The sequence below is a fragment of the Ischnura elegans genome, chromosome 1 (assembly GCF_921293095.1).
Source record: "Ischnura elegans chromosome 1, ioIscEleg1.1, whole genome shotgun sequence".
Taxonomy (NCBI): domain Eukaryota; kingdom Metazoa; phylum Arthropoda; class Insecta; order Odonata; family Coenagrionidae; genus Ischnura; species Ischnura elegans.
Window position 1 is genome coordinate 114,875,327 of NC_060246.1, and position 25,108 is coordinate 114,900,434.

Below are 25,108 nucleotides of genomic sequence, written 5' to 3' on the forward strand. Positions count from 1 at the left end.
GTCTTATGGAAAACTACATAAGCAGGAGTTAATGAATTAAAATTTATTATAGTATAAAATGATACAATAATTACAGAAAAAACTCAAATGAATAATTAGCGTTGTGAGTATTTATTAGATGTTCATTTTCCGCAAATAACTTCAACCAAAATCAAAGATACTAAGCATGGCAAAATTCAATCATATTATAATTTAGTATTTAGGGCTTAACTTTGACAAACCATGCGATTGGAAAATAAACTTCCCTCAGAACGTTTCATGCTGTGACTTAAACAACCACGGTTTTGATTAGAGATGGGTCAGTTCCTGTACCCGGTTCTCGGTACTGCCGGTTCTTGGCCTGTGGAACCAGTAATGAGAACCAATCGCATAAAGTCGGTACCTACTTTGGAACCGGCTCGGAATGGTGGCAAGGATTTGTTGAATTTGGTGCCCAATGCAAAACTGGTCTGCAGCATATTCAAGGCCATGGCTAGTGTTAAGCATGAGATTCTTTCACTTTTCATTCATACCTTAAAATACGGCATTTGTAGGAGAGTATTATCGTGAATTCATTAAAACTCCTTTATATGTTCACTCTACTTTTCGTTGTTGCAATAGTTGCAATTCAACAATGACATCAGATGGCAATGAACGCCACTACACACCTGAGCAGCCGCAGTGCACAGCTAAATGACTATGTAGTGTTCTGTGTGTCCACATGCACCAGACTGACGGCACCGTAACCTGTGTAGCAGTTGGCCACCGCGGTGCGTGGTGGACGAACACCTTTTAAGTTTCGCCACAGGCCATGGTGGCTGACACCTATTAAGTTTCAACTTTCTAATGGGTTGCTTTGACAAAAATGGGCTATACAAACACAAAACAGTCGAAATATTTTTTTATTAATGTTTGCAAGAGTTTATCTTTGCTTCTGTAATCACTGCACATTTTTTTGTAATCATCAGATGGCAATTACCTTATGAAAGTTTTGAATATGAATCGACTCATAAGAGCTCTAAAATTGGTGGTCCTTAAAATAACTCCAAAAGTAATTCATAATAGTAATTATTTGATTTGCCTCGTCCAGCAGTGAAAAAGAAGATTTAAAACACGCATATATTACTTTCCAAGTGCATGGCATCCAACATTTTTTTCTCTTGAGAATTGCTCACTAACACACGCAGTAAAAGGTTGGTCAGTTTATTGCTCTCCCCAAAATTGTAACACATCCGTAGCCGCTTTGGATTCTTTCAAAGGAGCTGACTTCTTGCCAGCTGCCATCCACAGCACACATTTCCATTCAGCCCGGCAATGCGCCTTCTACGGCATAAATACACACATGATGCTACATTGAGGCCGCTTTCAGATGAAAAGACATTTTGCCCGCTGCAGTTCATGTGAAATTCAGGTGGCTTTCAGACGAGAAAACTCCATGTAATGCCGTGCCGTGAAAGGTGGCCTGCAGAAAATCGTTTTGTCTGCAAGCGGTTTTATAGGTGTGTGCACAGCGACGCCCGCACGGCTGACATATCTACCAAGCAGGCTAAGCCGCGGCCACTCAATTTCTCCATGGTGCCACGGCGTGTTGAGCAGTGAGGTATGCGAATAAGTTGTCAATTAAAGTAAGAATATAACCTACCTCGCAGAATACAGAATATATTTTTAAATGACTCTCAAGTTACAACAAATTAACGAATGATGTTTTCTGAAGTTGGGGGAGTTTCACTACTGATCCTGATGCTATGCTAACTATCTGTGTTGCACGTAAACTGTGCTCCAAGCATATTTCGTGCGGCCCTTCAAAATCAACATCGACCACTACTGTTTTCAGTGAACGCCTGTTCAGTACTGCAGGCAATATTTCTGTCAAAAAAGAATAGTTTAGACCCAGGTAGGGTAAAAATGTTGAATTTTTAAAATCAAAACCCGTAGAAAGAACCAGAGGCTGCCTGATGTAATGTGACAAATAGGTCGATAATGCATTCTTTAACAACGTGTTTTTTAAACTTGGCAAAGAAAATTATGGAGACAATATTAAGTTTTTTTCTGAGCTTCCCTGCTTATTTACATCTTTAGTGAAATTATTTTCATTGACTTCTTTTGGTGGTTTATTTAAATCTGACATTAATTCAGATAATAAGAGTTTGTCCTTCAATCTGAGTATCGAGAACCGATGGGGGATAACCAGACTGGTACCGAGAACCAAAAAAAATTAAGAACAGACTCATCCTTAGTTTTGATATTAAATGTCACAAACAAGACCTTAGTTTATCATAATATTTAAAATTTTAGGGGAGGGATGTAAACCCTTTATGACCCCACCCAGCATAAAGATTTATTCAAATCAGGGCCTTCTACTTGAATGAAAAAGCATAAATTTTTATTCATTCCAACATATATTTTAACATGAATCATTTCTCGACATACAATCTCATCTTCAGGTAAAGACTACAGATATTTAACGCTCACCAGTACATATTCCACTCCGGTAAGGGTCACTACTCAGTAATTCAAACCAAAGGTTGGTTTGGTCAGGTGACGGTAGGGTTCACCCAAGACTTTACCGCATTCCAATATACTTTGGATTATATTAGATGTACTTAATCCTTTCACTTCAATTTCTTTTCTGAATATCGTGCTCCTATCCTCTATTTATTTTTTTTCTGTGGTTCTTTTTAAATGGAATGGTAGGTACTGAAATGTTGTTTGTAGTTCGTAATCAAGTAGTAGGACAAAGAAATAAAAAGTGATTATTATTTCACATTGTAAAGTATCTAGTTAAATACATAGAGAACACAGCTATCGTTATTGGCATAAAACATTTCATTACTTCCTATGCATCATGTTTCGTGAAATATGAATTACTTGCGTACATTAGGGATATTTTAACATTGTTAAACTTTCAAAATATTTATATTGTTCCCCTATATAGTGCTAAAGTTATTCAAATCTGATGACGAGCTACACTCGTCATTGTGCGATTTGGCATCGGAAGTTGATGACGAGCTAAACTCGTCATTTCAGCCCAAGGGGTTAAATTTCCTCAGTTGCCAGAAGTGACATCAATACTTTTTGACTTCACCACTTAAACGAGACTAGAACAACTGAAGTTTTACTGTGAGGCTGTGCCAGACTTGCTAAAGAGACATGGTCAATAGGAGCCAAACTAAGACCACTTTACTTGATCTTAGAATGCTATTTCATCAACTTTAAGGTTAAATATGTTTTTTTTAAATATGATGCACTCATGATGAAAGGCCAAAAATATAATTTACAACTGGCATGTTTACCTGGTGAATAAGTGAGCTTTTCCCAAATTTTTGACTGAAGACTTTTGACTGATTTTCATAGAGCAATATATTCTCATGCCCAGCTGGTCATTTAAAACAGCATTTAAAATTAAAGGGGGTGCCTCTTTTAGTATTTTTGGTTTTTAATGCATACAATGTACATCAAAATTAAATCTGTGTGTGATATCACTCATTCAGATACTGCTTTTCCCTGAAGCACCTCACACTCAGAGGATTTAAGTTTGGTAGAGGCTGAAGCATTAACCAGGGATTTGAACGTGGAACCCTCCAATCATTGCCTCAATTTTCTATATACTCAGTGCATCACCATTACTCCCTTCAAAACAAGTAGATACCTAGTTTCTGTATCTCGTAGTGGCAAGAGCTAAGGTATAAGGGAAGTAACAGTTTGGAAGGGCTTAGAGATGCAATTTGTACTTGAGCTAAGAAAATGGTACTTAACAAGAATCCCTCTATAAAGCACTCTCTTCCCATGATGAACAATGATGGAATATGAAGTATCTGTGGTCTTTCCTAGAACATGATACTGAATATCCAAATGATAGTTAAGTATATGAGAATAACTGAGGTATGTAGTTAGTCTTTCACTCCAATACCCTTAATTTCCACTTTGTTACATCAGATATAAAATACCAGTTATATCACAGCCTCGAGTGAAGTTTTATTTTTTTTCATGGCCAAACATGAAACTGAATTTACATAAATTTAATTGAGAGGGCAATTAAAACAGATATTAAGGAACTACAAGCAGTTTTTTGCCTCACATGTTAAAGAGCCTTATAATATACCTACTTCTAAAAAAAAGTAGATGTCTTTGGAGTCTTTTTACTTTGATATTTCAGCCGTGATAAGGTCAGTACTCTTGTATTGAAGTATATTAATGACCTAATATTTGTGTAAACATGTATGTGTCAATTTTATAAGTGTTTCTTGGACCAAAGAAGTTTTAGCACAACCAAAAAGCTGCATTAGTTAAGCAATTCTAAGCAAAGAATAACTGCAAATACATAATAAGTTCAAACAAAGATAAATCATTAAATGCTGTTAATGAAATATTTTTAAGAATAAAACAAAAAGCATATAATGCACTTGGTACTCATTTCAACACTAAAATACCAAACTAGACTTAAACTGGTTGATGTTATTATTCTGAATAGAGATCAAGGGCAAAGCATTTTTCATCCTCATTGTTTTAAGTTCTTAGTGGGGTTTTCACGAAACATACGCTCTCCACCCCAATGAGTACAAAACATTAGACTTGAATTTGGAAGTAAGCATCAAAACACAGCACAGCAGGTATTGACTAACAGCTGTCACGAGGTAAATTTTTATGGTTTTACATCTCATAATCATAATGACACATCCATGATTATGAAACTAAAACCTGACTTTAAATATAAATCATACCGGCTTTATGCCTCAGAATCCCTGCTCGAATATGCCTGGTTAGGTAAATTTGTAAAATAACCATTTATACCAAATATGTAACCAGTTTTATTAAAATGCATGAATGCGTAACGCTACATACACATGCACTCTGGGTTTTTACCACTTTTTCTCAGAGGAAGTAGTAATGCTTGGCAAAACTTGCCCACCTGTATCAATTAAAAAATGCTCTTTTCTTCCAAAAACAATTAACCTGTTCTCCCAGGATTTAAGTTACAAATTTTTAAAATTTCTATAAAAATAAGGTAAATGATCATTTTTTTACTTGAAATTACCCCCTATGAAAAAATTGTATAAACCTGTTTCAAATTTTTATACATTCTCATACATTGCCATGGTAATGCATAAGAATGTATAAAAATTTGAAACAGGTTTATACAATTTTTTCATAGGGAACCATACATTCGGGAAAAAAGACCATTTAGCTGGAATTAACATTGATACAAACAGACAAGCAACACATTATCTCTGCTATTCAACTCTTCTCCCACATTCTATTAGTGACATAATTATCTCAAATTCCCATTAGAATATTCAATTTTTAAGAATTAGATTAATGAAAATGGATAATAAAAACCCATGAGGTCATCGGTATCAGCAGTAGGCAACCTGCAACACACGTTTGCCTTTTCCTCTATTGCTGCAGTGAATAACCCAACAAAATCATTTTACTCCTTTTAATACCATGGAAGTAATGCAGGATTTCTACCTAATTTTCAATAGATTAACATGAAAAATGAGTGATTTTTACCACAAAAGTGAGGGGAGAATATGAATCAAGTAATAAAATAATGACAACATAAAGACAGCTGCAATCCAATATCCTTTAGCCTGAATCGCAAGATCATTTTTTCCAATCCACTGAAGGGGCCGCTTCAGCGATGGTGGAAAATGTTACCGTTTCTCGCAACCGCTTTCAGCGATGGCTCCAGGGTTGGGAATCCCATGTCTTTTTTCATCACTCGGCACATCCCTTTTGCTGCAACTTAAACCGTAGACGGCACCGTCCTGCAGTCAATCATAACCCAAGGCTACTAACAGCGATTGTAACGCCACTCTTGGCATTTAATTGAATGACAGTTACAAATACGGAAAGTGATAGAAAACTGATGGAAAAAGGGACAGTGGGAATAAATGTGCGATTCAGAAAATGATGGGTCAAGTGACCACTCATTTGGTTGTTGAAATCTTATTGGTAGAGCTATTGCTCTTAGGAACGGAAAACATGATCGTGTGATTCAGCCTTTAGTTGCACCTCTAGCTGCAATGAACATTTTTTCAATGAATATATAAGCAAAATCATTATCATTGCTTTTCACCACTTCCCCTGCATTCTAAAATTTAGGTTTGGAGTTGCATAAGGTGGGTTGGAGAGTTTTGGGGCTATAAGTAAAAATTGGTTTTACTTCGTAGAGGGTTGCATAAAGATAAAGTGGATTGGAGTAGGCTGAGATGAGTTGAAGGTGGTTGGGTTCATGAAATATTCATAAAAATTTGCTTACTTCATAGGGAAGGGTCATTAAAGGCAGGAGTATGTTGAGAGGGTGTTGTGAGGTAGTGTGTTCTTCAAAACTTTTTGTTCCAGCCTCTTTCACCAGTAGAAAGAATGCCAGAGCTTTATAGACTACATGGTTTATACCATTCAACCTATACTTCGATAAAAATTCAAATATGAATGTGTTGAAGCTATTTTTTTATTTGTACATCAATTACTTATACCATCGATAATAAAGTTTGCCTATCTTGTAATCCCTTCAGTACTACATACTTGGCAAATATTAACTTTTAGAAGTAATTTTTTTCACCCAACCAATAGATCGACCTGTGTCATTCATCACCCGTACCACTCATATCAATAGTGTCATTGGCTGGCATCTGAAGAGATAAAATTTGAAGTGTGCAAAAAAAAACCAAATCAGTTGCAACCTCTGAGACCAAATGAAGTGTATGGAAGTAAGGGAGTACCATATATGTGAAATCACTCCTCTTTCCTCTACAGGAACTTAAAGGAAAAAATGACAAATGAAGGCCAACATTCTGACTTCAAACACATTTATCTAATGAAAACCACGGATTTTATGCAAAGTTCCAAAGTTTATGCAGACTTTCACCAAATGACAATTAGAAATCATAAATATATGTGTTTCTCAGATAAAAGTTTTTAATGAAACCCCTATCATGATATATTTATCCAACATCCAAGACATAAATTTAACATGGGAAACCCAATCAGAATGATCAACAGTTGACAAAGCACAATTTTAAGAGTGTGTTTGAAAAATTCCATGAAAATGACATTGAGCTAGGAGTAAAATAAACTCAGTTGAATATTTTTGAAAAAAGCGAAGATGAGATAAACAACTGAGATATGGATTCTAAATAGAAAATGCATTCTCTGCACTGAAGACTTGCTTTCAATCAGCCACATTTCTAAGTGCTACCAATCAAAAGAAAGAAGGCTATCTCATGTCTCTATCCAAGCAGACCATCTCCCAACCTTTCACTAGTACATACTCAGACCAGCAGCACACAAATGGCCAATATTTTAAAATTTAAAGCTGATAACAATAAATAAACCAAGGAATTATTTTATGTCTCTTGCAGATCTCGTAGCAATGCAGACGTATGCAGGTGCATGCTAGGCTGCCGAGATACTGGGACGTATCCCAGTGCACCCTCCAGCCTGGAAATCTTTGGCGCCCTACTGTTCCGAAACTGACAAATTTTAAAGTCAGAATGCCAGCATTGAGTAGTTAACTTGATTTCAATCATGCCTCATAATTAACACTATCTACAGTAAACAAAACAATAATTTAAATTAATATAATTCATTCTGAATCATTTCGGTAGTGCTCCCCCACGCAAAGTGTCTGCGTCCTCTGGCCATGGCCGTCCACCGCCCTATGAAGGGGTCCAGCACGGGCGTGGACGTATGGTAAGCTTCAAAGTCTCGTACATTGGGAAGTTTTGAAGTCCACAGTTTCCTAATCCATCATTCGGATGCCAATTCATCATGACCAGTCAAGGTCCCCCAATTTATAATGATTTTAGAAGTCCCTATTCAGTTCCTGAAAACTGTTATACATTTCCCATTGCCACCACTTGCCCAATTAGCTGATAACAAGCAATGGTTTCTCATCACCCTCCCCTCCTCTCACTGAATTTTTCCTCCAGCGGCTGCCAAACGTTGCTATGCCAGCTCTCACTACCCTTCTGTCACCAACCCAGATCACTTGATTTGCTTCACTTCACCTGCTTCTACGGGTTCATGTGAAACATTTTGTGACAAGACAACCAGTAGATACACCCCGCATTCTCACATGTTTTCCAACAATTGTATCTATTCATCTGACTGTATTAACTAGGAATTAAATGTATTTCATGCCTCAGAGATCAATCCGATGTGAATTTTGTTACTTCACTCTTACCTGCCTTCGGTCAATTGTTTTCTCGACAGTATCAATTAAAAGAATTTAAAAAAAGGTATCCACCAGAGCTAATAATAACAGGTATCCATGTGAAAATAATAATAATAACAATATCAATCATACGCATATACATAGCTAATTTTCCCAAATAAGTACTGGGGTGAAGTATGACATCGGGGTCAAGAAATCATGGCATTAAATTAAAATTTTAGGGTATAAACATCTATAATCACAGAAAAATGTTACGGAAACCTCAGATTTGCCATTGATAAACTCATATGGCATCTTTAGATGGTGAATTTTCAATAAGAGTGCAGTGAAGGGAGTGGAGTAAATCAGATTTTATTAAGAGCAAGTCTGGAAGAAGGCAGTTTATAAATTAAAGATAGAAAATATAAATCGTGTAGTTTAAGGCGTTACTGCATGGGATTTACCAATCAAAATAAAAAATTAATAATAATGACTTTGTTATTCCTCACATGTTTTACACATAACTATTCAGCTATTCATCATCATTAGATGCAGGAGAAATTGAATTGTTACAAAGATTTGTCCATACTTACACAAACTTGTTACTTGTAGTTATTGATTGATAAACTAGGTTAGATGCTGAGATGCCCATCTGGGATACTACATATACCCATGTCAGGGAGGAAGGTCCAGAAGGGGTATGCAAGAGGTGTACAAAGATAAGTGGAGTATATGGGTAAGTTGAAGTGTTAATGTTCAGTTGAACACAAAGGACAGAAGTTTAGAGACCAAATTAAGGAGATTGAAGTGTGTGCCAGAAATAATGCTCATCTCTCTTTGCCAAGCATCTCTTTGAGGAGGGATACCAGAGTGATTTTGAGCCAAAGATTCTGCACGTGGAAAGCAAAGGGCTGAGGCTGGACATGTTGGATCGGATGGAAATTTAAATGTCCATTGAGACAAGGTGTTCATCAAGAAGTTTTTGTACACCTCCCAATCCCCCCTCTGTACTTTATCCACACACATGGATATACCCTCGATGGCGGCATCTCATTACCTAGCCTGGTCTGTACCACACAACTAATAACTTAGTCAAGAAATTTGTAAGCTAACATTTTTTTAGACCAGCACATCCCTCACATGCAAAACTTTTTCTAAAAATTTTCCTACTCAAAACCCACAGACAAATGATAATGGCTGAACAAACTGATTTTTTCACATAGGCAGAGTCTTGAAAAAGCTAGCAACACAGATGAAGGCAGACTGGGTTTATTGGAGACACCCTATGATGAGGGATTAGAGCTCCAACCAATGGTCATTACCCAGCACTAGTATCCATCCCATCTAGTAGCCCATTCAAGCAGTTGGAGAATAAAATGTGACATAAACATACACCTTTTATGAGGGAATGCCATCTTCCCCACCTACCTCAGCTAGACCCAAGCCAGTTAGTGCTACACAGACAACAACAGTGACAAAATAATAGGCTTCATGAACAAAAACATGAATTAAATCTTCTGTGGTTCACTCATCAACTTCAGGACAAAGACTTAAGGATTCAAGAACATTACTCAAGTCTTGATCCTGACCTAAATTCGACATGTCTGCCATGTTGACATTGTAAGACCTCACTTGAGTCCCCAAGCTTGATAAGGGTACATTCCAAAGTTGATAGGTTGAGTTGAGTTTATCATTTAAATATTTTTCACAAGCTTAGTGCAAAACCTAAAGCTGAAAATCTCTCAATAAAACTGGATGTGACCAAATATCACCACTGTTTCCAGCCAAAAATAAGGAGGCATATGTTTCAGTCGAAATGGCAAAACCTATAAAAATTCCACAGCTATAGTCTATTCACTTTATGTCTGTGGGTGAGCTTTCGTGAGAGCCCGGACACTCTCGGATGGCTTCGCTGATGGGGGAGGGGTAGTACCAAGAGGGAGAGGAGGAGCGAATATAACACTGCCAAATGTACATAGCCACTCTACTTTGCCACTGAAAACATGTGATTCATAGGTGGCCACAGATATTTTGGCCCCAAAGCCGAGACAATATACCTACTCATTTGGAAGGCATTGGGGATAATCCTTTCACAGAAGCCCATGACATTGTCAGCTACCATGCTAAATGAGGTACTGTTGGTGGAAGGCATATTTAGTCACATACAAGGAAAACATGTGAGGTTTGGCAACACTGCTCCATGAGCAGATTCACGATGTTCACTTGGCGGAGGTCTGAGAGTGACTAACTGAGGCCACGCCTGCTGTTTGCTGATTGGCAAAGGGAAAGTCACATGTCGAGAAACTTTCCCTCCCCTCACCTCCACTTGCTTTGGCCACACCAGCTCACCCGCAGAGATAAAATGAACAGAGTATAGCAATGACAAAGAGATTGATAAGTATAGCCACCAAAATCAATTCAGCTTGCTCAGAAATTTTTTTCCAGAAAACAAGGCCAAACTTTCACAAAGCTGAAAGAGAAGCTTTGTAAGTCTACATTTTCTTTCAATTTCTTGGCAACAGATTTGCTTGATGAGACACTTATGCCATATGGGCGGTCAGTGTGATTATATAGACCTGCATATAATGCTCGTACAGCTTAGGCAGATGATTCACTGCAATGGTAATGCAATAGTTGGAAGCAATGGAGATCAGGACTAACTCGATGGAAAGATTCCAGAAATGCAAAACAGAATCAAATAAAGGAGGCATTTAAATTGCATATATTGTTGAAGTAAGCTCCTGGGTATCAAATTTTATAATTTATTAGATACAACAATATCCAATACCAAGGGAGAAGAGCATCAATATTTAAGATAACCTATCCCTAAATTTAATGCATAAAAAAACAAGATTTAGGCTCATAACCCAGTGTGTCCCATTTTATTCCCAAGTACATTCAAAACTCTAACACTGACAGAAATAAAGCCCTCTCCCTATACCTACAAGTGAAATACATGAAGAGGAAATTAATGCTGTGAATATAATAAACTAGATAAAGTTGCCTAATTTAAAATTTCCTTAAAACTTCACCGGAAATATTCATTCAACAAAACAATAGCCTATATTCTCTGGACAAAATAAGATAATGACAGCAATTCATTAGCCCTAAAGAATGACCTTCTCCCAAATCATATTAATTTAATGAAAAACAATAATTTGAAAATCTGTATGGTAGAATGCTGATTGAATGCATACATGCAGTAATTAACTCCATACTTAAATACTGTAACATTAATAAGAGTGATATTGTTGATTCAATATAAAAAAAGATTTGCAAATTGGTCAGTTGCAGCAATAACAATTTAAAAAATTTATAGCTACATCAAAACATTAGTTCAAAAGTTAAAAACAAGCACACATGCAAAACTAAATCATGCAAATATCAACTATCTAAAACACATTCAAATTCCACAAAAACAAAACTTACTTGGTGCTTATTGGAAGAAACCACAGCTTTTTGCTGGTGCCAAATACCTGCTGAAAGTTATTATACTTCCCAAGACTAAATCCATCCTTGTCAGGTCCACTACGAAATATGGGAGCCCGGAATGACTCTGAAAACAGTCATATCATCAAATTATTACATGGTCATGAGATTTAAACACAACAACTCTAAAGTGAACGGAATTATGTCTGTAATACTAATGGTAAGCTCCATAAATCATAAGAGTTAAAGAAATTATATTTCCAGTAACACATTTCACATCCATGAGGGTTGCATGCAAAATATACTCCAATTTCTTTAACGAAGAAAAATAGTTTCACTAGCTATGCAATGTTGGAAATCCCGGGCTTTACAATTATTTCTTTACATAACCTACTCTTGATTGATACAATTGATTGCGCAAGCAGTGTATCATTTTTTGTATACCCACACCAAGGACCTCTACCATCATGTTGCAAAATTAGCATCATCATATGACATCTTGTTTCAACTTTTCATGATTGCTGAAATTTTTTCCAACCCAATATGACTTCAGAGTAGAAAGGAAGAGATGAATCATTTTCTGCCAGGTCATGGCAGAAAGAGGGTTTTTTATTAGGTGTAATGTAATAACATAACCCCAGAATTCCCTTATCTCTGGCATGTAGCACAAAAGTAATTCAGGCACCACTTCAACATGTTGCTATTAACGACCTAGAATGAGCATTCTCACTACGCACATATCTTATGATAATGCTAATTTTTCATCAAAATTTTGTTAATAGTAGTCTTACTATCAGGTATCTATTTGCATCACTCCAGCATTGTTACCCATCAATCTTCAAGCATTAACACTAGAATGCCGGGAAATTTGTATCCCCTAGAATGCCGGGAGGGTGTCATTTTGACACCCATGTTTTTATAAGCATGTCACCCTGCAGATTAGTTTTATTTCGGAGTCGATAGTGTCAACTTTTGTTTGATACTGATTTTGTGCCCTAATATTAAAAAAAACTTAATGTTTTAATAGAGTACCATTGAAGTAAAAAAAAAATTTACAAAAAAATACTCTCCTGGAATGCGGCATCCATCGAAAAGATTGCTCTGAAACATCGGAGGACGCATGAAAGTGCAATAATACCTATATATAATCATTGAATACTTTTTTATAAGTATTTATTGTTCACTGCAATTGGTTAAATTTTATGTGCATAAAACAATTAAATTGAATATGACAGGATTGTTTTTCTTTTTATTATTATCGTTACTTTTTTCGTCATAGAATGTAGAAGTGTGCTTCAAAAGACGAAAATTAAAATAAAAGCGTTGCGGCCACAAAACTACGAAATTTTTAGAAATAAAATACTAAAACTTCGTATGAACCCAAAAAGAAATCGAATACTTTTTCATACTGACTTACAAAAAGCTTCATCTAAATAGTAGATTGTCTACATTCTGGAACTTTTGGTCTGTTTTGGCCGTAGGTTTACTGACTTTTCACTAAGCTTACAAAAAGCAACAGTTCTGTTTTCATTGCATTTTATCTATACTTGACAATCCCTAGTTAGTTCTGGATTTGGTTGCCAGATATTCGTTGACGCAATGTAAGGAAAAGCAAGCTATTATGATAAATTTTGTAAAAATAATTCGGGACATCTTTTATGAAGTTATTTCCTTATATTTATTATCCAGGAATTTATAGTGACCAAGTCATAAGTATTCTGGAAAGAAAAAACAGGCAATCGCCTGGTTCTAGTTCTGTCCAAATATTTCCGCCCCATATGATCAACAATATCTACTTCAAAGTTTATCTCATTACAACACCTTACAGTTTCGGGCGATTTGTTAGAGTCGTTACTAATATCAATATGAGGGCGAAGAGATCATAGAACAAGAAAACATTTTTTTCTGTTTGACCTGATGAACAGTAAGTGTTACGTCACCATTTTTGTTCAATTTAGTTGATTACAACTCTTCCTGAGAAGCTTTTATTTCACCAGGTATTTCCTTTCTTCCCTTATTTACGGTTCCCGAAAGGCAAGTACCCTTTTGTTTCGAGTAGAGCTAGCCAAAGTGAAGTGAAACAAATGCCAGTGGTTACATTCCTGCCCTTGCTCATGTAGGGTTGCATAAGTTTCAATACAACATGATCTGAAATGCGATCGTCAGTTTGACAAGAGCCGGCCCTGACGCCTCTGGTCAACCTGGAAGTTCATGGAATGAGTTTACCAAATACTAACTGTCTTTATATACTGCAAACCAGTATTTATACCCATACTTATCAGGCTTTGGTGCCATGAATTGCTTGAATGGACATCTAGCTTTGCTTAAACACAGCTGTTCGTCAATGGTTATGTTAGGCCCAGGTTATGATTCCTTAGCATGGCCATCTCCTTCTTAGGACCTTGAACAAGGAGTTGACGTCACCTTGAAGTCTACCCAGCGCCCCTTCCACGTCGGCACACCATGTCACGACCACGCACAATTTCTTTTCTGTCCGATAACCAGTGCAGATCCAGTAACTCAATTATGTGTATATGCGTTTTGTAAAATAAATATGTGCATATTTCGTGATTAAATTACTAAACTAAATATAAAAAACACTGAAACTGACCGTGCTCACTATTTTAATCATTTTTGGATGATCTAAATTGCACCTCCTGTGCAACCCAATCGTTGTCCGACTCAAGATCTGCATCAGACCATTTCTCCGACACGTCTCCAGAAATATCGTTTATTGTTAGTATTGCAATAATTTACTCCGTCGTAACACGTCTATGCAGTGCCATTATCAAGACAGAACTGCCGAAGCATGTCAAGCAGCATGTCGCGACATACAAGCGACCCAGTCCGCCAAATAGTCGAGGAAAGATACGCAAAAATAAAGAAATTTTTGCGTCCTGGACGGATCGGAATGCGGTTTTTTGCATTCGATTGCAAAAATTATTTGTAAAAAAGTTACCATATTTTCATTTGGGAGAAACAATTCCGAGGAATAAACGATTTCGATTTTACATTGTCGTGATGGGCGAATTTTCAAATTCGGATTTCGGCCTTGAGACATGTGCTATATGAAAATGTGGAATCTCCTAGAAAACCGTTTAGGGTTCTTCGAACCCTAACGTTTCAGCCTGCTTTCACCGTAACCTTCTTGGTTAATTCATAATTAAATTCCGAAAAATATCCTGCACGCGAAAAATCATTGTCGCCATTTTTTTGTGGGGCATACAATCTTGAATATCTTAGCAACCGTTCAAGCTAGATTAATGAAATTTTTAGGGTAATACTTTAATCAAAAAGGTCCACTTTTGAAATTATGTCCATTCCGCTCGATCAATTCATGTGCGAGCTATATCGATACTAATCTCCTTAGTTACGCTTTAATCGCTAATAACTTTTTTGTTAATCAAGTTTTGAATATGAAAGTCAGATATATAAAAGCTGATAATATGTTTTACCCGACAAAAGTTAAATCAAGCGGATCGAATTATTAGGGCCGAAGTTATTATCGATCCAAGTGTGCATTCGATAGATCCCTTTTTTATACTTATTTACATAGTTACGGGCATATAAATTTTAATATTTTGTTAAAATAGAAAAGCTCTATGCACACATGCAAACAATGTTGATGGGTAACGATTCCTAATGAAAATATATCGATATGAAATTATATCGATAGGACTCATTTTCTCCTTCGCTATTGACCGTACCTCTCCGATATTTTCAGGGTAGTACCTGATCGGTAATATAGATGTTTCGTTATAATAAGGGCTCCATGGCAACCATAGTTTTCATTTTATATCGACATTTAATTTCAATGTAAAGTAAATGGCGATACACTCATATCGTTTTTACGTACGATTTGATTCAGGATTTCGAAGTGGTTTCTAAGGCTGGAAGTGATTGTTGATGTCTGGTAAACTAACTCTACTACACGTAAGCGTAACCAATTCTTTATTTTGGTTTATTTTTTGTAATGGTTGGTTTATTATTTGGTTTGGTGTAAAATTACATACTACATTATGCATCATTGAAATACGAAAAATTCAATATTCAAGGCGCATCCTTACCCATTGAATCATAGTAACCGGTAATACTGACCATTATATACCAGGGTTGCTTTTTCCCGTGGTTATTTAACCACACGAAATTACGGATAGTTTGCTATTAAAGAAAGTTCTTGGGGATGACGTCCAGGTCCAGGTTCTGGTGCACCAGGTGTCCGGGGGAGGTTCGCCGATGCCATATTTGAATTCAGCGACCCAAAAAACCCCCGGATGCCGCTTGTTTTTCCTTTCCCGCATGAACTCTGGGACAGTTCCACGGAGATGACGTTCGACGGTGTTCCTGAGCCCCAGGTGGTCCGGGTGTCAATTTGAACATCATAATCGTGATCAGCGACCTCAAAAACCCCCGAGTACCCGTTCCGGGCCAGTTCTGACTCTTTTCTACAAAGTTATTACGTTTTCCAAAGGGCGTCTCAGAAATTGCATTTTCCGAGTGCATTTTGGCCTGCAGCAATGCAACTAAAGGTTTCTCCCAAATGAAAATATGGTAACTTTTTTACAAATAATTTTTGCAAGCGAATGCAAAAAACCGCATTCCGATCCGTCCAGGACGCAAAAATTTCTTTATTATGGCCTTTTTTCGCGTATCTTTCCTCGACTAAAACGAGCGCGAGCCAGGCAGCCGAACACAGAGGCTCGGCAGCAGCTAACTGCATTGTCGCGCGAGTCACTTCACTGCAATATTTCAGGGCAAATAATTGTCACCGTGGTAAAAAAATTAGCTGGTTTCAAGGCGAATCATTTGCAAAAGGCAGCGGAATATACTTACCTTACGAGCTGCTAAACTTTTGAAAAAAGTAGTATACAGCCGATGCTCATTGAAATTATGTAAAACAAACAATCATGAAGGCAATATACTATACATACTAAAATATACTATACTATACATTGAGGTACTACACAGGAAGATAATGTCCTACACTATACTAATTTGACAAATAATTATCAACCCGCATCCCACGAGACACCTAAACCGAAGAAAGAAATGATATAATATACTGGGTGTCAAAATGACACCCTCCGGCATTCATGGTAAATTTGAATTTTTGAGACGAAAAAAAATTAGGGGGGGTATCCATTTTACTGTCGTTTTGTTAAGATCTAAAAATGAATAAAAGTCACGAAAGATTTTTTTCTAAAACACTCTCTGAGGGCCAGCTCCGTAAAAAATGTACGCGTAGGGTGTCAAAATGACACCCTTCGGCATTCTAGTGTTAAGGCATTATGATACCTTGGATTTTTGGACATTTTTTTGACACTTCATTAGCCACGTCCACATTTGCTTCACAATCAACTGCAAGAAAACTACAGCAGAAAGAGACTACTTCCAGACTAAACAAAATATTCTGAAATAAACAACAGCCTAACCAGGATGCACTATAGAGAGAATACGGAACCCTGGAAGAGAGAAACCTAGGATCACGGACATGAAGGGCACGGGAGACTAAAAAATAAAGAAGATGAACAAAACTTGTGCAGTTGAAACAATGCAACTACTTGGGGACACCCATTACTAGAAGACGGAAAAAGCAGTGAGGATTCAGTATTCTCATTATTACGAAGTTTGCGGGACCGAAAAACCTGAGGTTCGTAATAATGAAGTTCGTATGAACGTTTCTTTTAGGAATCATTAAAAAAAACAGTATATAATAAACGAGATTAAGGTATGTGCAAATATAAAAACAAGAAAATTCGTTTCAGTTTCTCCATAGGAGAATGATGCATCATGCAATAGAGGGTTCATATCTTCCCCAATACAGAAAGTCCTCGATATACGAACTACATGTGTTACGAGGCCTTGAAAGTTGATAAACCTACAATAGGAACGAAACCCTAGGGCGGGTTCGCGGGGATACACTCCTGGGGCAGGGACTATAAGCGCGAGCTTTTCTCCTCTGCACCCAGAAGGGGAAGGACGGGAAGGAGCAAGGAAGGAAGGGAAGGGACGAGGAGTCCCGCACTGCCACAAGGCAGGCGGGCCCTACTATTAGCAAAACCAAGCTTGCACAATTAATATTCTAACAACCTTGGAGGATCATTCTATGAGGAAGAATGATCCAACGATCAAATCGTTAGATTGATAAACCTACAGTCCAGCCGACGAGAGTTGTCCGCGGACAGGCAGAATGGTCTAGTTCAGGGTAGGGTGCAAGGTTGCCAGGTAAGAAAGCAAAATGCCAACGTCACTTGTTAACAAAGGGGTTCCGTGAAGAAAGGAGCTGGAAGGGACGACGAGTGTGAAGGACCCAAAGGAAGAATCCCTTGTTTTGGCGATTCGAACAAAGGGCTTGTTCAGGAGCTCAATATCCATGTGACAACTTTGCATGACTACTGTTGGCATCAAAATGATGTGCTGCTGTACTTTGGAAATTTATATCTGGACTACCATAATAATGAATAATACGTCATTTTAAAGGAAATTTTATTCTCTATTCTAGTTTATTTTTTATTTTACAAAAAATCTACAAATGCAGTCACACGGGTGCAATAAATAACTCCGCACATCATAAAATTAACCGTTTTGCCAACTTCATGAACTTTGTAACTCAGCGTAGGGAAAACTGCCACGTCTGAAACATTCATCTTCCACAATAAATTACAAACATTAATGTAGATTAATAAAATGGCTTTTGAGTATTTTTAGAACGCATATTTTGTTATAAAATAATGAAAATTTCTAAACACTATCTAGTCCTACAGTTTACCCTGAAAGAAAAAACAAAATTGATAGAAACACTTCTTCATTTATTTGCAATTTTTCTATGATCCATAATCTATAAATATACTGATATTTGTGAATGTCATTAACTTCTATTAATGTCATGTTTGCTAAACGGGACCGCGCAGGGCCAGTGCCAGTTACCGGGAAGCAGAGTTTCGCGTGCAAGACCTGCCAACGCAGCATTCATTTGCTCCAGCACATTTTTTAAAAGCCCATATGGACTTTATTTAATTTATTTTATTTATTTAAAAGCCCATATGTATAAAATCTATACTACCAAAAAATCATGTATTTTCGGATCATAGAAAATTTGAATATAAATTAAGAAGTGTTTCTATTAAATATATTTTTCGTTTCGGGGTAAACTGTAGGACTAGATAGTGTATAAACATTTACATAATTTTACAACAAAATATGCATTCTAAAAATACTCATAAGCCATTTTATTAATTTAAATTAATGTTTGCAACTTATTGCGGAAGATGAATATTGTAGACGTATTAGCCTTCCCCAGGTTGAGTCACAAGTTCATGAAGTTGATAAAACGGCTAATTTTATGGTGTACGGAGTCATTTATTGCACTCACCTGTCTTCATTTTTGAATTTTTAATAAAACAAAAAATAAACTAGAAATGAGAAAAAAATTTCCTTTTAAATTACGAATTATTTATTATTATGGCATGCACTGAAGTCCAGATATAAATTTGCCAAGTACAGCGGCACATCATTTTGATGCCGACACTAGGGGAGGGCTAGCTAGCACGTGCAGCTAGATTAGCTCGTCACAATCATGAGTTAACTCTCAATTGTAATGCAGTGTTGCATTCTGCAGGATAACTGCGCATTTCAATGCCTTGCATAGGTTTACCAACCTATGAACAAGGTCTTGGAATGCATCTTGTTCATATACCTAGGACTTAATGTGTTAGGGAAGATTTCAACCCTCAAATTGCATCATGCCGCATTTTTCCATTGATCAAACCAAACAAATGTTCATGTTTTTTTATACATACACGTAAATTAATCGCACATACCATACACATTACTCTGAAACCACAGTGCGACTATAACTACGGGATATCGGAGAGACAAGAAATTTTGACAAAGCATGTTTTTTTTGCGATGATTCCTAAAAGAAACGTTCATACGATCTTCGCAATTACAAACTTTGTACATGATTGCAAACCTCCGGTTTTTTAGTCCTGTGAACTTCATAATAACGAGAGTCTACAGTAGTATTCACCTTTACTGAAGGAAAAAAGTAGTCAACTTTTAAAAATCATGTTTGTAAAACAAATTGAGAAAATTTATTACACAAAAGTGATTTTTAATAGCTATGGAGCATCACCTGAATGACATAGAGTATATGATGCTAAAATATTGATGATATATTTGCACTTATAGGCCAATGAAAAATCACCACTTGACTTTTACAACACATACAATTTTTTCCCAGCTTTCTAAGTCATTTTCTCTGACAATGATTTCTATGACATTACCTGACTTTCCATTTTTCCCCGCAGTAGACCACTCTGAATTTTTTAAATAAAAAGCTATGAATTTTTGTACCATCATTAGAGCTGTATCCACCAGATATAGATATGGAGATCCAAAAATAAAGGAAATATGTATGCGATAAATCCTGGTATATGAACAAACTGCAACTTGACAGCCAACTGGATTTGACTTCTTCAATCATTATTTTATTATTCTGATACACAATTAATAAGAATTGATTTCACTCTGACATCATCAATGTAACTCCATTCTCACTCAAACTCTATTTTTGAGCCAGATGTGGGATAAGAGGCCACAGTAAAGCCACAGATGACACACTAAATATAACACAATACACCAATTGAAAAGACAGAAACTGCATCAGAGGAATGGAAATATTAAACTCACCTAGAGTAGACCGATTGTGTGCAACAAGATAACAATGGTAACAAAACAAAGAGACCAATGACACAGCAAACATAACAGCCACGAAGAACAGGAAAAGAATGTGAAATCTTCCCAAGCCCTCAAGCTGAGTCTGGAACAAAGGCAAATATGAGATGAAATTCCAATTGTTAAATGCAGAAAAATTCTCTACTTCTATACGTAATACAAATTTAAGTACAACCAATAATGTTTGAGCATTAATTTGAAAAAAATAAAACTGGTACCAAAATATATAGCTAATAGGCTGCAACATACCTTCCAAAAATCAATGAAGTACCTCAAGGTGGTAAATGCTATATACAGGCAGTAAAGAAGAGCATATGCCAGAAAGAGGACAAAAAATTTGTAGTTTGTGTAAGCCACACAATTGTTAACCCACGGGCAGTGATGATCCATCTTAAGTACACATTCACCGCAAACTGAGCAATGATGAGCACGATCAGGCTTCACATGCCAGCACTTGTCACAAAAGCGAATGGCTGAAAAAATATAAAAAATTGAAATTAAAATAATGGCCACATAGGTAAATCAAGGGAGGCAGCTGCCTCTCCAAAATTGCCCACCACCACATTTGGTCACCCAAATATTTTGTGATTAAGCAATTCACAATGGTTAAGTGTAAACAAAATTTTAGACATTTTCAATGAAAAAATGTTAGGACAATATTTAAAAAGATTTTCAAAAACCAATAGCAGAAGTTAAACAAGGAATTAAAAATGTTAATATTGTCTGTATCGTCTCAGGCTCAGCTTTGTGGAAGTTCATAACATTATGTTATGACTAGTGATCTGCGAGTACTCGAAAATTCGAGTCAAGTAGTTGGTACTCGACTCGAGCATTTCGAGTGGCATTACAAATGTCACGTTGACTCAAGTAGTTATGGTTACAGAGCTTTCAAGGCTAGTAGGTTCAGCAATCTGCCGACAGGAAGCGCTATCATGAAATGCATATAATAATAATGTTTTTAAAGATAATAAGTCATTCTAATGCCTTGGCCTGGTAGTTTCAGCTTGCTATAAACACTACAGTTGTCGAAGTGGGCGCCGAATACCTTTACGCCAGCCTCGGCGGCTGATCATCTTCCAACCCAGCGCACACTGGTCCGAAATTGGAAAAAGCTGGAATAAAGTCCAAAATGACCTTTTTGGGGATATAGACTTGAAACTTAGCGTAAATACTCATAAACTATTACCAGATATGGATTTATATGCCATTTTATATAACTACGACCCTTTAGTGATGATACAGTGACCCAAATGATCAACTTTTCAAAACCACACGCGATCTCGTTCTTCCTCGAAAATCTATGAATTTATCTAGTTGGTGTTGCATTGGTATGATTTCTTTAATAAGTAAAAAATGCAACATTCCTTTGACCTGGAGCTTTACGTATACTATAAAAAAATTTATTCTAGAAAAACGTCATTTAAAGCGTCTTCATTGACCTAATACACTAAAATGAGGATGATAAATATTATTATGCATAGATCCACATGACCATTTAACCCATTACTCGAGTGAGAATACTAAGAATTGGATATTTTTTGGAACTATCCCACACATAAGAAATAAGGCTCTGGTATTGAAGTAGAGTGAAGAGATTAAGTCGACATGCTTAAGAGAGAGAAAAATGAACTGTTTCCCTGAAAGGCAACTACTGATACCCTTTTTCCCTTTCCACCTTTGCTGAGGTAAGTTGTGCGGAAAGGGGAGTTTTTACATCACAAGGCATCTTTTAGCCTTTATTATTACTGCGTCCATCCAATGTGATATTCATTTGTTGCGTTTATTTTCTTTCTTGACTTAAAAAACAAGAACTTTTAAGGTTAATTAGATGATGTGAGAAGTATAGAATTTTTTTTGGCTCTTCAAAACTAACGCTAAGTTCTATAGTTTGTTCACTTTGTCCACTTGAATTCCATGAAGATTCAAGATCCATAAACATTGTTGATGTAATTTTTAATAAAAATTCCAAAAGTTCCGAAATCTTGCAATTTTGGTAGGAAAGTACTTGGCCAGCCACATAAGCGTGTAGCAAAAGGCTATTTTCGGCAAGCAGTAATACGGTAACATGGAGATGCTGATTTTCGTCTGAAGACTTTCACAGCTTCTTTTATCTATGTTGTTGGTGGTTTTCGGGTATTGCTGTGTACAAAACATTTTAACTCAACGTTTCACTCCTCCTACTTTTCGTTTCTCTTGATAACGCTCCCAGTAGGAGGAGTGAAACGTTGAGTTAAAATGTTTTGTACACAGCAATACCCGAAAACCACCAAAAACATGGAGATGCTGCTTGCTGGCTGAGCATGTAGAATAATTGGTTTTTCTGCTTGAGAATTTGAAAGGGCCAAATATTACATGATTCATTTACGTAGCATGTAATCTTTATTATAGCCGTGAAAATGACTATACTCATGGCTCTCCCTTGTAGTTTAGATACATATAAGACTTAAATGGTCGACATACTGCCGGCCTCGGTGGCGGCAGGGTCAAGTCCTTGCCTGCCAACCCGAAGGTCGCAGGTTCGAGTCCCGCCTGGGTAAGTTACCCTTATCCAGGGCATGGATGTTTGTGATTGTTAAATGTTATCAACCCCGATGTAAAGGCCGAACAGTGCTGTTTTCGGTGGTGTGTGAAATAAATAAATAAATTTTACTTGGGGTTAATTAATTTCAATTGTGCCTACAGAACTATTGAAGACACATTAATTTTCATTAATCTCCTACTTCTGACATTAACCATCAATGATCCTCATGATTCGGTAGAACCTCGGTTATACGACCCTCAGTTATACAATGACCTCACTTACACAATGATTTTTTTTGGTCCGGTGAATAACCCCATATGTACCCTTGTATTTCCAACCTCAGTTATGAAACTTTTCACTTAATCGACGACCTCGGATGCGAAAGGTATTTTTCCAGTCCAATGAGATAAATACCTCACATATACGACTTGTCAGAGAACTGCTCTACAAAAAGATCGTGGTACGGGCTAATCGCACATCTGCGGGACGAATTGCGCTGGGGGGAAAGTTGCTTACACTGCACGCTGATCAAAACTGACCCAACTTGTAACTCAGATGGTTTAAATGAAACATAGTTGGACCTTGAATAGCTATTAGCTTAACTCTGCCTGGTGGCAAGCATTTATTTTTTAACAGAACGAGAGTTAGGGTGAATGCCCTCAGAGAATAACTCACGTCGTCAGTCGTCACGTAATCATTAAAGTCAAATTCAAATCGTGAATGATAATGCAGTTCTTTTCGACTCAGGAATGGCTTATAGTCATTATATCGAAGCACAAAAAGTGTCCGGTGTTGTTATCAGAAATGGAAAGGTAAATAATTCTGCAAAGACAAATCATGCGGCTTGTTAGTCGAAGTTCCCGACGTTGAATTCTCGGAAGAATGCTGACAGAGAAGCCAAACACACAAAAATTTAATCTACTATTGCTAAAATTTCATGGGAAAATCCTTTTTTAGGGCATAAACATTATAGAGAGGGGAAATTTTTCGGGCTCTTAATCTATTTTTGTTCATTCATCACTGACGGCAGTTGCGCTGTTATTTAAATTTCTCACGTATGAGAAGTGATCTAAGCACCGGAAAAATCTTAGTCACGGAATATACCGGGTGCCAGTGTTGTACCTAGGAATATGCTTTGGGGTGGGGGGAATAGTACCTAGGGGCGGCTTCCCCTCCTCCCTACCCCCCCCCCCCCCCCCGAGTCAACGGGGATTCCTGGAAAATTAAAAAAAATGGCATGCCTATAAACATATTTTACATAATTTTGGCACTTAAATTTTAACTTTAAGCAGATGCAGTTGCTGTAGATCAAAACTAGACAATTGTTACATTTTTTTTAAATTTCTCTGAGGCTTTGGGGGTGGATATATCCCCTCATCCCCCCCCATACTTACGCCACTGCCGGGTGCAGTGTGCTCCGTATTATCTATGGTATGGTATTTAGAAGGAGGTAACCAACACCTGGGGTCATTTTTGCCATGAGGTAAGAGAGGGAGGATAGAAACCCTGTGTTAGAATTAGCCAGGTTGTAATGATAGGCTTAACATCCCATATTCTAAACAGTGTGCTGCACTGGAAGTTCCCTCCTCACTACTCTGAAGCAGGGATACAGCCATCCCTGAAAAGTTTCTGCCACTGCCAAGACTTGAACCCGGACCCACAGGGTGTGAAGCCTTCGTGATGCATTAGTGAAATTTTGCTCCCTAATTATGGAGTTAATTTGGATGACTTTCCTGAGGTATCTCATTTCTTCAATCTCCAAACTTGGGTTTGTCTTTAGGTAGTAAAATGAATTTCCAGAAAACTGCTGTTAATGAGCCAACTTTTTCGAAAATTGGCTTCCCTGTGAACATTTAATATCACCACTCCGAAATTTCTCCAGAATGATAGCCTTGCGGCTTGGTGCCAGAAATGCTGGCAATTCGACCAAGACGTTCAACCGCAGGTATTATTGTTCAGGAATGCTAAGTTATGTTTCTCTTCATCTGTGGTGTTGCTTGTGAATTAATAAGGCTATTAGGCTTCAAGTTCTAGCCTACGAATGATCATTCGTAATTACTCGAGTAATTACATCCTGGAAACAAACTGGCCCCTATTGAAAAGGATTTCATCTACATACCGAAAAACCTCACTTATGAAACTTTTTTTGGTTCTCCGCTGAAAGTTTCACAAGTGAGGCTCTACTGTATTTTCCTTCTTACATTAGGCTAGACATTCATCATAGAAAATTGGAGTAGAATATATTGTAGTATGCATCGCTGTATTGCCTGGTCCAGAAATTATCA

The 25,108-nt window shown here is 37.1% G+C and overlaps 1 protein-coding gene across 2 annotated transcripts in view; it reads right to left on the minus strand.

Moving 5' to 3' along the window:
• Positions 1-25,108, minus strand: part of LOC124168421 (palmitoyltransferase ZDHHC15B-like) — a 61,970-nt gene that overhangs the window by 32,534 nt on the left and 4,328 nt on the right. For both annotated transcript variants that reach the window (XM_046546652.1, XM_046546645.1), the window contains exons 5-7: positions 20,552-20,775; positions 20,258-20,387; positions 11,567-11,693 (exon numbers count right to left, since the gene is read on the minus strand). In XM_046546652.1, coding sequence (XP_046402608.1) covers positions 11,567-11,693; positions 20,258-20,387; positions 20,552-20,775 — 481 coding nt within the window. The remainder of the gene's footprint in view (positions 1-11,566; positions 11,694-20,257; positions 20,388-20,551; positions 20,776-25,108) is intronic.